This window comes from Cataglyphis hispanica, chromosome 16, assembly GCF_021464435.1.
Source record: "Cataglyphis hispanica isolate Lineage 1 chromosome 16, ULB_Chis1_1.0, whole genome shotgun sequence".
NCBI classification, from domain to species: domain Eukaryota; kingdom Metazoa; phylum Arthropoda; class Insecta; order Hymenoptera; family Formicidae; genus Cataglyphis; species Cataglyphis hispanica.
This window is the reverse complement of record NC_065969.1, coordinates 5,991,349-6,009,526: the sequence shown is the minus strand read 5'-3', so window position 1 is coordinate 6,009,526 and position 18,178 is coordinate 5,991,349. Positions and strand designations below refer to the sequence as shown.

At 31.8% G+C, this 18,178-nt stretch overlaps 2 protein-coding genes across 9 annotated transcripts in view; one reads left to right on the top strand and one right to left on the bottom strand.

Moving 5' to 3' along the window:
- The window catches only part of LOC126855432 (dual specificity calcium/calmodulin-dependent 3',5'-cyclic nucleotide phosphodiesterase 1-like), an 84,778-nt gene that overhangs the window by 51,547 nt on the left and 15,053 nt on the right, over positions 1-18,178 (top strand). The window lies entirely within an intron of this gene.
- LOC126855434 (alpha-glucosidase-like) lies at positions 783-9,132 on the bottom strand. Its single transcript, XM_050603074.1, has 9 exons — positions 9,044-9,132; positions 8,621-8,785; positions 7,834-8,171; positions 6,747-6,872; positions 4,097-4,507; positions 3,428-3,683; positions 2,527-2,722; positions 2,155-2,292; positions 783-1,977 (listed from the first exon to the last, which is right to left on the bottom strand). Exons 2-9 carry the CDS (start codon positions 8,772-8,774, stop codon positions 1,908-1,910), a joined length of 1,689 nt encoding a protein of 562 aa, XP_050459031.1. The 5' UTR covers positions 8,775-8,785; positions 9,044-9,132; the 3' UTR covers positions 783-1,907.

Sequence of the window (18,178 nt, the reverse complement as noted above, 5' to 3'; positions counted from 1 at the left end):
GGCGACAATTTCATTTTGATTTGATTACATTCTCATTGAATATAAGTATTTTTCATTAGATTTCTCTTAGAAAGAGAAAACTTAATTACAGATTGAATTACCGGTTCGTTTATCGAAAATTAAAGGATCCCACTTTTAATTAAATCGCGGACAATTTTTCCACAAGAAAAGTTTGAAGTCTAATTATTATTCTATAAACTGGGAGCTTAAATTAATAGGAAGGGAATGGACATTTTTTGACTATACAAGATAAGATGCATTATATGATGAGAGATGTTCTGTAAATTTCTTGCTGTACGGCAATTTCTTGTTCACAATATTGCTTATCTTTTGTTTATAATATTATCAGTGATACATAGATAGTTATATAGGCGATATCTATTGCAGTATTATCAGAGGTATGATACTTGTGATATTGAAATGTTAGTGTAGATACTCTCTCTCTCTCTCTCTTTTCTCTCAGAGATTATTTACAATAATTTAACTTTACACATGTTTTTGCGATTTTGTTTGAGGGCATGCATAAGTAATATCTTTTTTTTTAAATATCTTTTTAAATTTGATATATATATAATTCAAAACATATTTCGAAAATTTTCAAATTGTGATACATTCATGAATAATTGCATTATAAATTTTATATTAATAATTGTAACCTTTAAATTTAACGATATTGCATTGATAAATCAACACGATGTTTGTCTTAGAACTTATTGTTAGCTTTTATGAGAAATTAGATAAGGATTGATGGACAAGAGGAAATAAAATCAGATAAAGGGATCTGATACGCAATTCGATTGCGTTATAGGTATATCTTGAATAAAGCTTTTAAATTTTTACAAAAGTAAATTTACGCATATTTATGCAAATTTGAGGATTTCGCAGTTGAATTTGCGTAATTCCGCAAAATTTGCATTCGCCACCGGTTATTTAAACAAAACGTCGCGGCGAAAGATAATTTTTATTTTTGAAAAGCGGTGCACAAGTTTTGACATTCTTTTGTCTTCCGTTAAACTTTGAATTTTCATTAAACAATTGCAACTTTTATAATTTTCCACACGCGAGAGAGACGAAGTTTCTCCGAGTATAGCGCTTGTGAAGAAAGTTCAAAGTGGCATACATAAATTTAGGTGAGACATGAGTATTTGCAAGTTTCGTTCATTGCATTATTTGAAATAGATAAACATACAATTGGCTTTTTGACATTTAATATAATTGCCGGATTTATAAATAAATAATGTATATGGACACTATTAGCAGTTTACTATTTTCAATAAATTATTCAATATTTTGGCATAATATTATTATATTGTTTTTATAATGGAAAAACAGACAAGTAATAAAGACGACACAATGTGTAAAATGCAATCAATATAATATTAATGAGTATATATGAAAATCCGGGAGATTCAATCTATTGAAATTTAATAATTCCATTAAATTTTATTTAATAATCGAAAATTCACGACAGCTGCTTTTTAAAATTTTTATTTGTTTTTTTTTTCAGTTTTTACATTCATTGAAAATTTAATATTTACACAAATATAATGATTGGCGGAGGCCAATTATTGAAAAAAAATTATTATTACTATGCTTTACTTTTCAACTTTCCGTTTAGTCCTTTTTTTTGAACATAACATATTTCATCATTAGCTGAGCCATTATCTATTCCGTTTGTATGTGAGCGTAGTGTTGTGTCTTGCGAATAAAAATTTGATCAAATAGATAAAGCATGAATAAATAAGAACGATATTATATACATCGAAGCAATAAGGTAAGATGGTTGATGCAGAGTAGAATCATTCCAACGACTGAATAATCTCTCTTCTTCGCCGAGAGAATTATGGAAATAACATTGAAAATACGATGCCTCTCGTTCGTTTCCATAGCTTTTCGCACGGCTTTAGTTATATATTAAAATATATCACAGCTGCTGATGCGGGGATTTTTAAGTCGTGATCACCTGAGACGACAGTTCTAAAGATTATAGAAGTAATTATTTAATTAGCGCAATGAGCGTTTTAGACAGTATAAGAAAATATCTGTAAAATCTCTTTTGCTACAAATCTTTTCTATGTACATGCTTTACTACTTATATCTATAGTAACGCACGTGGCGTATTGCGTATGCATGAAGAAAACGACGAATACTTACCCGATTAAGTGAAAAGCATTTGTAGTGGCGTAGTAGGTGAGCAATCGATTGTTTGGTGAAATGAGTCTCGATAAATTGACAGTCTCATCATTATCTTTAAAATTCACAACTACATAAACCGCATCTTTACCAGCTTGTCTGTAATAATAAGCGTGTTCTTATTGACGCTCAATTTTGAACGCTATATTACATTTTGCGAGAAAATTAAATGTTAGAGATAAGCTTTTTTTAATATTCCTAAGAATTAATATATATTTTTTAAATATTTCAAACACATCAGCTATATTAAATAATAATAATAATAATAATAACAACAATAAGAATAAAAATAATTCTTATCTCATACACATTTGTCATCACATTTTACTATACCTGGCAAAGAAAAGAACATTATCGTTTAATAATTTTGTAATCAATTTTCCTTGTTTAATAGCCGGCAATCCTCGTAGAGCAGAAACTGTTTTATATAGAGCGTAATAGGAATTGTCCTGTGTCTTTTGCGCAGCCAAATTAAGTGTCACATAGTTTTCGTTTACCGGCAACCACGTCTTTGGATTCGTAGAAAATCCTAAAATTATCAAAAAATTATTTCTTTTCGTGGCAAACCTATATGGCATTGCACATCGTATGCAAACATAATCGTACTTTTAATATTACGTAAAATAATATGATACAAATGTTGTTTCAGCATCTATTCTTTTCTAGGTTGTAAAACGACAAATCCAGAATGACAAGCATCAGGATATTGCATAACATATTGCAACATGATCGATAACGACATAAGCGACCTGTTTCATCTCGAGTTTTTCACCCACTTTCTTTTCGAAATCTCAAATTGTGACGCGTGACCTGACAAACATATCGCGCGCGTTGATCCTTAGATATGTGGACCATGACACGAGACTGATATTAAAGCGGCGCGTTTCATTCGGTAAAAACCGGTTTCTATCGCGTTACTGGTTATTTAATGCAATTTTTTGCTATTTATCAACAGATTTATCACAACAGATTAATCGATTTTTACGAGAAAGAAATTTATTTGTGAATGATACACAGCTTCGTTCTTGAAATTTCAAAAACAATTATGACGTAAAATATTTACTTCAAAATTATTAAATTTACAGATTGCCAATTCAATTGTATCTTAGTTTTATAAATTGCTTTCACAAATTTTTGCACTTGTTTCTACAAATAATAATCAATTTAAATGGCGTTTCATGATTGGCGGATTAACATTGCGATTTTAAAAGCTGCTCGGAGTAGTACTACCTACCAGCTGAAGTGGTATTGTCCCACTGGAATGGCGTTCTGGCAGGATCCCGGGATGCATTCTCGTAATTTTCTTTACCGGCATTACAACCTTGCGGATCTTTAGTATCTTCCCACGAGATCCACGTGTCCTCCATGCCAATTTCTTCACCGTTGTAAGTCACACTTACGCCCGGAAGCAATAGAGTTAGCACAGTTACCGCCTGCGCTCGTTCCAGTCCGTAACGTGTCACCAATCTCGATTTGTCGTGATTCCCAGCCTGATGGTAAGATAAGAGGACAATTTTTTAACTTGCCATGAGTTACGACTTTACATTGTCAAGCATCTCAAAAGTAGAAGTCAAAAGATGTCAAATATGATAACGCGTTTCGAATTGTAATGCGCTACGAGAGAAATTAAAAATTTGGCCATTTGAAATATGATAAAAACGGCATAAGTATAAAAAATTTTTTAAATGTTTAACGAGCGATTCGGCTCCGCGTCGATTTTAAGTTTTCAATTTAAAAAAAAAATCTAGACAGGCAATAATTGCTTGAGGCATAAAATATCACGCTTCTCTTATGCAAATGAGCGATTAAAATCTTGGTTATTAGCTCGAAAACCTGTCGCTCCGGTCAAACGACACTTGGAGATCGATACTAGATTTGAAAGAATTACTCTCATACGACTTACCACCCAGTTAGCCGTACCGCTCACAAAAGGCATGTTCATCATCCATCTATCGATCACGTTCTTAAAATCAGCCGCTGTAGAATCTCGATTTGTATCGGTAATCAGACCAAAATTAAAGGGAAAGTGTGCCCCGTTAATATAATACATAATCGTCATCGTCATGTTCGCGTAAGCTTCCATCATTATAATTTTTTCATCCGGATACTCGTCCATCACTTCTCGCCATCCTTTGACCATTTCGTAAGTGCGTGGTTGATCTTTAGTATATATCTTATCCGTGTAACCGTAATCGTCGGGATCTGGATTACCCGTGAGTGGTTCATCCGCGAAACTGACGTTCTCGCACAAATGTGGCACCGCGTCCACCCGGAATCCGTCCACTCCCTTGTCGAGCCAAAATCTCAGGACATCCTGCAGGGGTAGAATTAGAAAGAGAGAGCGCAATACGCTTGGGTAAAGCTCTATATAACTTTCAGATCTATATATACTGCAAGTGGATTAAACCACTATGCTATGTGCCCTAAAGATATCGAACTCGAAGCAATAATTTACACAGCAAATTTGAAATTAATTAAATTAATTATTTCGCTTTGATTTATATATAAAACCGATTGTGTTCAATTCTGCACATACATTGCGCATATCAGGATACATAAATTATATATATATATATATATATATATATATATATATATATATATATATATATATATATGTATCTGTTGTCGACTTCAAAAAGTGCTATGCCTTACAATTATGCTTTAATTATGTTATTTAATATGAATAATTTAAAGGATTATTTTTATTATTTCATGTCAGATTGAATTAATAAGAAAAAAGAGAGGTAAGCAAAAATTTTGATAATGTATAAGATAAAATTGAAAAAATGTGATTTTTTTCTTATATAAATTTTATCTGATAATATTGGTTTAGAAAAGAAAATAATGCTACATTTCTTCTTCTCAACTTTCCCATCTGACTTTATGTTACGAATGTGACATGTTCCGGGTAAATTTTGTGACATAAGGGATTTGAAGGAATTGAGGCTGCGATAAGAAGAAGAAGCATCTTGCCGTCGTGAAGCAATTTTGCGGTTATGGATGGAAAGAAATTGAATAAAATCTCGACGTTTGTGGTACGCGAGTAAGGGAATACATTACGTGTACATGTGCGTGTTTGTGTGTAAAAGAAAACAAAAATTTGCTACATATTATTTTGAAAAAATAAATACATGAACGTCTCTTTGCTAAGATACAAAAAAGACACGTTTTATATATTTATACGTTATTTCGACATCCTTTAAATTTCGCAAAGCGTTTTAACGTCAGCGGAAAAATAATCGCAGATTGCATCACGCGAGCTTACTGCATTATTTACTGCACGATAGTTTGTCCAATTCGGATTTTATTGCATGTACCAGTGTATTTTACAACTTTCAGTATTACGATTGGATCTTCCACCATTTCACTGTATCTCAAATTATACGCGCAGGCTTTTTGATTGTAAAATATGAATATCCTGCGAAACTTTCACGTACTAAAATTCCATCAGTTTTAGTAGCGTGAGAAAAAAAGGATAAGCCGGCGTTACGACGGCCAGATAGAAAACATGACCTTTTGTCTTTATCTAGTAATAAATGCGAATAATCTGTTCGAAGGTTGTTATTCCGCTCGGCGAACTTTTGTTTATGTTAAATTAATCGTAATTACTTCGCTTCACGCACACCGGACATTTATTACTGTACAGCCGGACGAATCATTATCATATATCACCTTCCACAATTAAATCACATTAACTATTATTCATCGTGCAACATTTTAAACGTTTGTGCCTCTGAAAAATTGACAAGTATTCCGCGCGCTTCCGTTTTCTGACTCGTTTCGCGAGCAATAATTTCACGCTCGTTGCATTCACGCGGACGACTAATTACATCCGCTTTCCGCGCGACAATTGACGATGCGATCGAGGAAGACACTTATCTATCAATTTTATATGTTTTAGCGTTGATTTATCGCCAATGAATTAATTACTACCGATGATGAGTGCACGAATGCGTCTGCCTCTTCTTCTCATCGATCATGTGATTTTTCTAAAATTATTTTCACGAGCGAATTACATCGGGAATAGCGAAGAAAGCTAAAGGGACGATGTTTTTCTTTCATTCTCAATGGAACGCGTGGAGAACGGAAAATCTGTCGTGTACGCGCGCAGGCGCTTATGATAACGGAAAAAGCAATGTTCTTGTACGATGTATACGAGCCGGATTTATTTTCACCTCTGGTGGCATCAACGATGTCACCGACTATGTAATCCATCGTCTCTGTTCTACCGCCGCGGCTGTCCGAGACAACGTGATAACAAGATAATCCGCTATTTCGCTGCTTTAGTCATGAGGACTGGATGGTTAATTATCGATATTCTCTTTTTTTTTATGAAATTGCACTTGTTATATGATTTTAATTTGAAATTATTACAATTAATTTACGACTGATGGATTTTAACAATAATTTCTTGCCATCCAAATGTGACATAAGAACCGTAATTTTATGTCGAAAGAAAACATAAATCGTGCGTCCGAATGATTCGATAAGAGAGAAGCATTGACTTATGACAAATTTTTAATGACAGCTTTTTTGCGAATAATACGTACCTTCATTTCACTCACTACGTTCTCGTTCTCATAATTGAGGTCGGGTTGCTCCGGTGCGAATTGATGAAGATAATACGCTTGTCGTTCTTCACGCCAGGTCCAGGCTGATTTGCCGAACACGCTCACCTATATGTGTAATAAATAATCGTTCAATTATCCCACGATTAATTGATTATGCCTTGAAAGCTTTAACGACAAATTCAGAACAGACGGGAATCGAGTATGTCGTGCTATAGAACATTTCAAAGAATATATCTGAAAATCGACGAAACTTGTAGATAATCGCAGTGATGAATCGTCGGTTAACTTTGGTGTCGAAAAACGCGGATAGAACATTTTTCAGATGTTAGAGGCATAATCGGTTCGCGACAGATAAAAAAAATCGCGATCGCTTTAATGGAACTTTTTTGGAGAATTTTTCGCCTGATTGATCGTCCGAAAGTTGAACTAGAATTTAATTCTTGTTAAAGTTACAACTTAGACATTTAGCTTTTCTTTCTCTTCTTTTTTTTTCTCAAATTGTTTTTGCCATGATACGTGATAAAAAATATCTTTATCCTTATGATTAATCATGTCCTTCTGTAGCACGATAAATATTTTTGTTAATACAATGCATTTTAACTTTTACGTAATTACATGTTATTATATTGCATTACGAGAGTACATGATATTATAAGATTCGAGTATGTCAATCCTTTGATTGCGAAATCCGAATCGCTATACAATAAAATCACTTATGCGTTTCAGAGATAATGTGAATTTATTAGGCATTAGTAGACATATCTTGCGCGATGCGATTAATTTAAGTAATCACCTTTAATGTGTTATTACTGTTTATATATCGTACTACAAAATAGAAAATTAATAAAAAAAAGCTGCATTAATCTTGTTCAAAAATAATAAGAAAATAATTGAAATACGAACATTATATAAGATAACTCGCAAATTTCAGCTCGGATTAATTCGAGACTGATTTTAACGATATCGGCTATTCACCTTATCATTAAAAGCGCGAATAACCAATTTACCTGTCATCATAAATTTTCGCATGACACGAGCGTATCTTTGAATTATCAAATATATTTACCCAATTATTCGGCTTCGTAATCGTTCCGTTCGGCAACTTTTTGCCTTCATGCCATACGTAATAATCGGTGTAAGGTTTCTCATTCCGCAAACTCTTTTGGAACCATTCGTGTTTATCCGACGAATGATTAGGAACAAAGTCTAGAATAATTTTTAAAGATGCTTCATGGGCGGCTTTCGTGAGCGCCTCAAAGTCCTCCATAGTGCCGAAAGTTTCGTCGATGCTGCGGAAATCGGAAATGTCATATCCGGAATCGATCATCGGGCTAGGATAAATTGGAGATAACCAAAAAGCGTTAACATTCGATTTGACAAGATGATCTAGCTTGCTCTTGATACCTGCATACGAAAAATGGAAATATTTTTAGATCGTATTCGTAAAATATTTTAGAGCGAATTAATATTTTAGATTGCAATTAAATAAATCAATTATTAACATGCATAATTATTAACATGCTTAATTTTAAATAAGTTTTAATTTTTCAGATCCTTAATTCAAATTTCAATTATTAAGATAATCTTGTAATATCAAATATTATAGATTGCCAACAAATAATGATTTGTTTCGAGAGAAAATATTCTATAAAAATTTGAAGTTTCAATTTTATAAAAATATATTTTTTAATTTAATTTTATATTATCTCGACAATACAAGAATCGATTATTAAATTTACAGTTGAAAATTTATCACACATTAGGTATATATGATAATTTTATATATATATATATATATATATATATATATAAATAATAATAATAATAATAATAATAATAATTTAATAACATGCCGTTAAGATCTCCTGTACCATCCCCGTTGCTGTCTTTGAAGCTTTTGGGATAAATTTGATAAAGTGACATAGTTTGCCACCATTTCGCATTAGGTGTACTATATCCAAGATCGAACAATAATAATATTGTACAAAGCGTTATTAATTTTTTCATTATAGCTGGATCTTGAAAATAAATAATAACAAATTATTTATGCGTTGATCTTAATGTATGATAATATTATATACAAAGCGATTTATTTAAATTGAAACACTCAAGTATCTAAAAATGAATATCATAACGAATAATTTTGAGAATGTTTAAAACAGCAGCAACACACAAAGTGTTTATTATCACATTATTTATTTATTATAATACAAAATTTTGCAAAACGATGTAGTTAATTATGAACAGCTGTTTTTATTATGAATTTGCGCACTTACCAACAATGTGTCGATATCAGTGCTTATTCCAGAATCAACTGATTGAAACTCCTCGGACACCTGCTGTAAGATCTACTGTTGCAGAGTAAACCAATCTTTCCTCTTTTATAGCCGTATTATGTAATTTCGAGTGAGTAGGGGTGCTATATGCCGGTATAACCGGTGTATTCATTTCGTCCAATCGTGTGACGTATCGCAAGATCATCTAATCGTATCTTTGTTAAAATTTTATATTATTTATCTTTTTCAATGTAGAGTCACACAATCATCAATGCTACAAAATCTAGAACATCAGTGTCTTTCAAAAATGGCAGAATGAATGATGAGAAATAGATGAAATAGTTGCAAATACATATACAGGATTTTTCGCTTAAATGTATCAACTTTGCATGTTGATTGAGTTTTCTCAATGCCTTTTAGGGTCAATCCTATTGATTGAAGTCGATTTTTTCAAATACGTCAGAGGCTCCATTATTAAAGTTTACGATTGGAGAATGTACGTTTATGTAAATTTAATCGTCGTCATATTTGCATCTTGTTGGACAATAAGAATGCTACTTTGATTTCTTCGTCTGTACACTTTTTACAATATGTTGATTAAAAAACAAACGGTTATTATTTAATTATTATTTATATAAATATTATTTTGGAAGAATGTTTGTGCAAAAAATTGATTGAGAAACACTGTTCGAAAAAATACTAGTGTAGAGATACGTTGTTATGTATATGTATATTACCGGTGAAATGAAACTTATGTGTTGGTGATGATATCTCGTATTAATATCAATTTGATATCTACAAATAATGATACTATCTAATATCATATTATTTCACATTTTATCAAGGAGATAAAGTAAATATACCTTATTTTTTAGATTGGAGCTATTATGGGCTGTGATGCATTAGCTATTTAATGCAAATATGTATAGGTGGAAAATTTTCTACATTAATTATCTTGTATAGGGTTGTATAAGATTAATCGCGCAATGTCTATCGAAATAAGATTAATGCAACTAAATATTCTGTCTTGATGAATGAACTTGTTTTTGATATCATGAGCTCAATTCTGTGCGCGATTAACGAGTCTGTTTATTTGCTAAAATAATAACTCCAAATGTGGTAGGATGACATTAAAATTGGTCCAATCAGATCATCATACACTATTACGATCAAAAATGATGCTTTTCTACTAGTTTTGTTATCAAAAGTTTGAAAATAATCCATTTTTTATCTATTTTTTAAGTGAAAACGACGATCTGCATCGGTATCGATATACACGATTGATATATAGCATGTAAAAACATGTAAAAAAAAAAATCTCTGACAAAAAAGTCTAGCAATCATGTCAATTCTGTGTTCCACAAAAATTTAATCAGTGATAAAATATTCGAAAAAAGATAATGCATTATATAAGCAATTATTGACAAATTATGTCACGCGTAAACTTGATGAAAATGAGTTTGAAATCGATATATTTATACTTTCTTTTTCACACATTTATTCGAAACATCTTTTTGAAATATTTATTTGAAACGTAAATTTTTAAAGCCGCTTATAAATCGTCATATGTACATAGTTTTATTAAGCATTTTTCAAACGCTTATAGATTTACAAGTATTTCGAGTATTGCGCATAGAAATATTTATCTATAACATCGGAGAAATAAAAAATTGCGATTTATTCCGCGACTATAATAATTGTGACTTTTTGTTACAACTTTTACTTGTAAAAAATCGTTTACTTTTACTATAATAAATTTTATTTGTCGAATGAAAACGCAACGAACGTTTTTGTGCGAAAAAAAAAAATGGGAGAAAAAAATAGAGAAATTTTTCTCTTTGTCGTTGCTACTACGAACGCGGTAGTAGAGTTTTAAACAGAAATTTAATCTCGTGACCTAAAAACATTAGTGGGATTGCGCGATGTTTTATATAGACCCCGGAAAATGTTCCCATAGCTCTCACTTTGTTAAATATTAATAAATAGATTAAAAATGCGCTGTTCTTGTATCATATGTATCACGTTATAATGTACATTAATCGGATAAATGAGTATGAGCGATGAAATTATAGAATTTATTGCGCAAAAAGAGGAAGTAAATTGATTCGAGAGAAATACAGCTTTAATCAATTTCTACTTTCGACAAGAGAGGAAGATTTGACGCACTTTGATGAATAAAGGATAAAGTTTTTAACAAAATTTAGCGAAATAAATTGTCGCATTTTGCAAAACTATTTTGTATATTTTTTGATAATTTTTAAGAGCAAAATTAAATTGCATTTGAATTTTACATAAAAAGAAAATAAGATAAGCTTGTACTATATAAGATTCCTGAAGAATAAGTATACATGACAAAGTATTCAATCAAAAGCAAATTTAATCGTTGAGAGAGATTGCGCACGATTCGCGATTAACGGTTTGGCTCGACGATATTCATTTTGGCAGTCTGTTGGAAAGCGACGTTAATTAAGTGTCTGCATTATTCAGAGATCCGAATACGCGTGTCGAGTGTAGCTTGCGTTCTCGGAGACAAGACTGAATCATTTCATCTATGTGACTGCAACTACCACCTCATGTATTGCATACAAGCGCAAGGTGCATAATCGTACATTTCATTTGCATCGAGTGCGGCCGCGATTGGTAATCAGATTTTCTGTGAAGATCGCTAAATTTAATGCGCGTGTAATAATTTCTGCACGAGAGAGCATTTTGCTTCGTTTAAATCTCATGCAGCGGGTTATGTGATGAAAGGAAAAATAAAAACGAGATATATGAAATACTGAAGCAGAATCGAGGGAGCAAACTGCATTCGAGTTAAGGTCTTTGTCCAGGCACAGGCTCTATTCCGTCAGGAGGCTCTCTATGGCACGGTAATCAATAATCCAGGTATGCGTATCTTTGGGTTACGTACTCGTGTACACATTATCGAACGCTGTCCATGTTTTTCAAAATTGCAGCCGATGATTTTACTTTACTCGTTTTATTTTTATCCATTGGACAAATGTTCGAGTTTTCAAGTTTTGTGTTTTGTATAGTTCGACACGATTTCGCAACCTAAAAGAAAATCACTAATCTAGTTAGATTGATAAAGGCTGATAGATTTTCAATGTTATTGAAAAGTCGCTGTGAATAATGTCTTTATCTTTTGCAATATTCTGGACAATTCAAATTTACGCACATTGAGTTTCAGATTATCGAAAGCTCGCATTTATTCTACGCATGCTAGACGTGACATTTTAAAACGTACTTCCATATTCCGGATATGCTAAATTTTTAACTTCTTATCGATATACAAAGTTCTAGCTTATTAATAGCGATCAATATAGGACACATTTCTTAATGAAAATCTAGGCTTAGATATCTTTTGTGGACAACACATAATAGAGAGACTTCCTGCTTTATCTCTTTCTTCTTACAAATTGTTGAATTAAGCTGCTACATCTTGAGAATGATAAAAGCGCGTCATCGTATAGTATTCATTTTAATCAGTTCTTCAATGGGAGCGTTTAAGCGTATATTTCTTTATTCACAGTTTGATAATATCAAAATATTTTTCATCTATAGAATTGATTTTATATTGGATAGCCTAAATAAGAAGAATTTATAGGTTTGAAACATATTTCAAGAATTATTTAAAAGAAATGATAATAAATAGCTGGCATTTCTTATATATTCTCTTCAATTTAAACGAATGGTAAGAAAGACTTTTTCACCTTTCGTGTCACGTAAGAAAGTTATGTCAGAACGCAATAAACTTCCAGTGAACTTTACGTCTTCGATCTTTGACGCCATCCCACATATTCCATCTATTACAGTAGCTTTCTACGAACAAGAGTGTTTGACTTTGATATACTTTATCTTTATATGCAATCAACTTTAACACAACTTATTTCGAAAAAAAAAAAAAAAACACAATTAGAATAGCTTACAATGTGTGTCAAATAGTTTTATATTTATCGCATAATTGACGCGTTCATTGAGTCGTCTCTTTTATTATGCATATATACGCTACATTTGTGCCATAAATAATTACTAGATTACGCTTATCACGTATTATTAAATAATACCATTGAATGATATTTCGGTAGATCGTTTTCATCGTATATACATGTATATTTTACTTTCATAATAAATTGCATGATGCGTAGAATGCCGTGATAATAATCATCCATTAAGTTAATGAGAAAGTTTACCTTGTGTGTTGGAATTAATTATTACTCTACTATATATTTTGCAAACACGTAAATTACATTAAACAAATTGATTACAAAAAAATTTTTCCTAATATGTTCTTTATGTAGTCATTCTTTTTTCAATGAATAAGAAAATTAAATAATTTGCATTAAACTGGAAAAAAAGATATTTTTTTTATAATAATAAAAATTTACGATTCCGCATACAAAATTATGCAATGACGCATTTAAAATCATCCATAATCCGTCAACGCATGGAACGCTCGTCATTTTATATTCATAGGAGAGATGGAGCGTGTCCGCGTTATATCGAAAGTGAATAATATATCAATATTGACTTTTTCAGTTGATGTAAAAAGAGCGCTATATTAAGAAAAAATCACATACGCAAAATCTTTTAATAAAGGTATATACTACAAAGATGGTGCAATTATATATAAGGAACGTTTATAAATGAAAGCTTTTAGGAAAGGTAATCTCAGCCGCGCGCGTGCACAATCAAAATTCCACTTAAGATGTTTGTATATACGACGCGATAACCATGCTATATTAAAATATGTATTTTGATGTACTTTGTTCCCATTAATAACGGAAACGGAAACACTTCAAATCTTGAGAAATTTGTTGTACGATGTCAAGTTGTTTGAGTTTATGATTTTGTTGTGCGATTTTACGAGGGGATTTTCGAATATTTTGCTCTGAAATATTGAGATTGAACAAAGTTTCTGGAACAACATGAATACCTAAGGTGTGTTTCAGATGATAAATTTTTGGAAATATATGCCATTTTTTTTTCATTAAAAATCATTTTTTAATCATGATTTATTGTAATAAAATACGGGACGATTCAATGTCATCTCCACCGACAATAAACAATAAACTTGATCAAAAGTTTCTATACAAATTTTATAATTCTAGATAATTGCAACTGTGTAATACTCTTATGTAACACATGGCTTACGCATATGAAGCATAATTATATGTCGTAAGACACAAGAGATATTCGACCGAGTTATTTATCGATCTTAATACCTTCAACTCGACTCTCTTTTGCCATCAAAACGCCTTGCTGACGCCAGAAAGACATATTCATCACTTTGGGCTAATAAGAAAATGACAAGGAGAACTTGCCGAAGCTAATTTTCGAGCTATTATTTTCCCTTTGGTCGTCCCCGCCCATCTGCCACACTATTACTCTGCATGTCACCGATTATGTGTGTACGGCGGAGCGAATCAAAATAGACGTGCCTGCGCATGAATTGGCCATTGTCCAAGATTCAATTTAATTACGTTGCTATTCTTTAAACTATACAGTTTTATAGCTTTATATATATTTTTATATGTTTTTATATAAAGGTCCTTTAAAGAACCTCTCTTTTTTTCCGATTGCAATTTCTGCTTTTACATTATCTATATAATTTATATGATTGTATAAATACATATAATGATATACATTACATACGTATGTATACGTATATGTGATGAAATTCGAAAAAGAAATTAATTTTTTAAAAGATTAAGACAAGTTTTTATTTTGATATAAAATTATTTTTGTTTTTTTTTTTTTTTCTTTTTTTATCGTGTTTCATATTACTCATATTATCGCAAAAACAAGATTTCAATCTGAATTTGATCGAGTTTGCTTTATCTTATTTTCAATCGTCTGCACTTATCGTTTAATCAGTTTGCATCTCGTGTAAGTACATCGATTAATAATAAACTGACGTAAGGAGAGGGAGAGAAGCAAAAAGACGAATCTTGGCTACGTAATTTGTAAGACTGTGATTTGTTGCCCGAAGAACGAAGCCATATCAATTCCTTTAATCACATTTATTCAGAAGCCACCGATCGTTTTTAATAAATGAGCAGTTTGCTGAGAGTCATTATTTCATGCTGTTACAATGTTATGAGATTGATATTTATTCCTTTTATTATACAGTAATAAAGTTTTATAAAATCCCCCCGAAAAAGTTCTAACATGGAATTGTAATATTTATGCTATTGATTTTGACTGTACTATGATTTCTCTCGGAAATTTTTCTCTTTGGAAATTTAGTTTTCTCGCTATGATAAAAATTTAACAATGAATGTATGTATATATTTATACGCAATAAAGACTTGGTCTTTTTGTCTAATTCTAGTGTTTATCGGTGAACCACTTACGAGTAGAAAAGCTGATACTGAAAATAATCCTTATGCACAACAGCTTCAACTTTCTCTCGTAACAGTATATAAATTCGCGATGAGAGATTATTTCAATATGTACACATATTACACAGATTATTGTAAAACGTTATTAAATACAATGTATTTGATCAAGCTTTTTTAATTTACGTATTATGTATAATACAATGCAAATTGATTTATATACACACACACATGGTATACTGAAGTGCTCTAATACCTGCGATAGTATCCATTAGATTATATGCATTTTTGAAATGACAAGATGAAACGGATGCCCGACGAGAGGCTGATATATAATCGATGATATCTCATGGATGATGATATCTCATATATATCCGGTGTCGAATATTTCTGAGTTTATTCTGTCATATTCGTTTTCCCTATAATACAAGGACGCATGAGGCACGGTTTTCTGATAAATATAATAATTCTTAATTATACCGCTTGTATTTAAGGCGTGATCGCGCCTTTGCGGCGGTTCTCTAGTATTTCGCCGATATCTAAATTAGTTTTCGGGTTTGCCTGACTATCCGGAGTTTGCATAAGGCTGCTCAGCAACGCCGTATTACTCGGTCAACTTTAGCACTTTCGGAACATCGTACAAGCAACTTGCTGTCAGACGCTGAAAATGGATACGCTTTAGCCTAATAATGATGGAAAGATATAGTTGTGATATAAAATTTTACACGTGTTATACGAATATAGCGATATAGTATATATGTAATGGGAAAAGGCGGAAAAGGGAGATGTCATATTATGTGCAAAAATAAATATGTAAATTAAAAAAAAAAAGAGACGGAAATGAATTTTGCTCTGTGTACTAAATGCATACATTTTGCCATTGCCTCGCAATCTCGTGCATTATTCAAACGAAATGTAATAATTCACATACGTTCACATATGTTATATTCGCGTCTGTTTGCTTATCCGCTTACGGTGAATAATTTCAGAACTCCCCTCGTACCACGCGCCGTCACATCAATACCCTCGTATCGTCGCTCGTTTAAAGGTGTTTTTGGAAAGTGATAGCACTCTGCTAAATTATTATTTGAAAATGTGCGTATCTCTGCGTCATACAGATCATCACGATCACAAAGCGCAACGCTTTGACGAGATTTCACGACTAAATTTCAACGAAATTCTGTTTATTAATTTTATTATACACGTATATATATATATATATATATTATGTTTACGCGCGTTTCTACACCATATAATTTTGCCAAAATAAAATTACTTTTACAGTTGCGCGTGTAGCTTTTTATTTTCAAAGTATTCTCGCTATTAATTTACGACACAAAATATACATTATTATACGTTATGTAAAATGGACGTTGTTCTTTTTAATATTCCGCAATTAAGACGATGACATAATATCATGAAAAATAATGATGTTAGGACTCTTTGAAATGTCGATTAACTTGAGGCTTATTTTATGTCGGATATCTGGTATTCTTATCGAGGGGAAAATGATAAAATATTAGTTATTAAATGTAATAGAGACATAAATTTGCAGAGGTAATGAATCATGTATTTCAAAGAGCGTAAAGTATAATTAATTTGATATAAAATTTTAGATTTCTATCTTTATTCTTCTCTTTGTTTAGAATTATAAAAAGATTTAATTACAATAAAAGTAACTGAGACTTTTTATGACTTTTTATTGAAATTTTTTTCCTTGAAATGAAAAAAATATGATTTACATTATCTACTGTGTTCCTTTATATGTTTTGCGCAATTGAATTTTGTGTAGGCGATTATTTTTGGCCAAAATGTCGTTTGATCGTTGCCACATGTCGAATAAGAGGGTGACAGAATTTTTCCAGGGTCGATATTCGATTGGGATGATTTACTCGCACGATAGCAGGGAATAGTTTTCCCTGGAAATGAATACGGATAAATTTTTTGGCAAAATACCTTATTGTAAAGGCTATACACACATACACGTAGTAAATGATTAAATTATAATAACAATAATAACAATATTTAATCAAATTTGTATCCTTGTTTAAATTTAATATTTTGCATTTTGATATTAAACGTAAAGATTAGCAGATAGATTATTTAAAATAACTATTTTTAATGTGACACTATACACTGACAGCGAATAAGCTGCTGTTTGATTAACTATTAGTCGTATTATGCATATAATTATGTTCGAATATCGATTCAGTAGACTTGCGGCTCGACAGAGAAATGCAAAACACGTCGCGTTGAATAGTAATTTTGAGATTTAATTACCGAATTATACATATTATTTTAACAATAAGAAATTTTAATTTTTTTTACGCTAAAAAAAGATGCACCGTTAAATTATTATCAAATCAACAAACTGATCTTTTAAATAATTGACAGGGATATTCATTAACGCGATTGTAAATATAGCTCATTTGTGTCTCACTTGCGTTCAATCTCTAAACGAGGTGAACGTTGGTGCTCACGTTTAGAAACACTTCAACTTGTGATTAGCATAATGGGAACTCGTTGGTAACTCGTGTGCGATCGATCGGCTATGAGACTAATTCGCAGGCTATACGCAAGTGCTACCGATCGATAGCTGCTCTGCCACCGCGGTGTTTTACCGCAGTGATGCACGGCCTTACACTTCGTAGCGTTACATTCGACAAATTAATGTAATTATGATGGTGACGATACGCGTTCGATTCCGTGATATAACATTCGTAGAGCTGCACCATTACACACCACAAGATGGATACGCACGCGATAATTACATTGTATCATCAAAACCAATCGG

What these genes read in the sequence shown, in the direction of transcription:
- LOC126855434 (XM_050603074.1), bottom strand. Translation starts at nt 8,774, where the DNA reads ATGAAAAAATTAATAACGCTTTGTACAATATTATTATTGTTCGATCTT. An exon ending in TGGTACAGGAGATCTTAACG is followed by an intron (nt 8,172 to 8,620) that starts GCATGTTATTAA and finishes TTTCGTATGCAG; the next exon opens with GTATCAAGAGCAAGCTAGAT. An exon ending in GCGGTACGGCTAACTGGGTG is followed by an intron (nt 3,684 to 4,096) that starts GTAAGTCGTATG and finishes TCTTACCATCAG; the next exon opens with GCTGGGAATCACGACAAATC.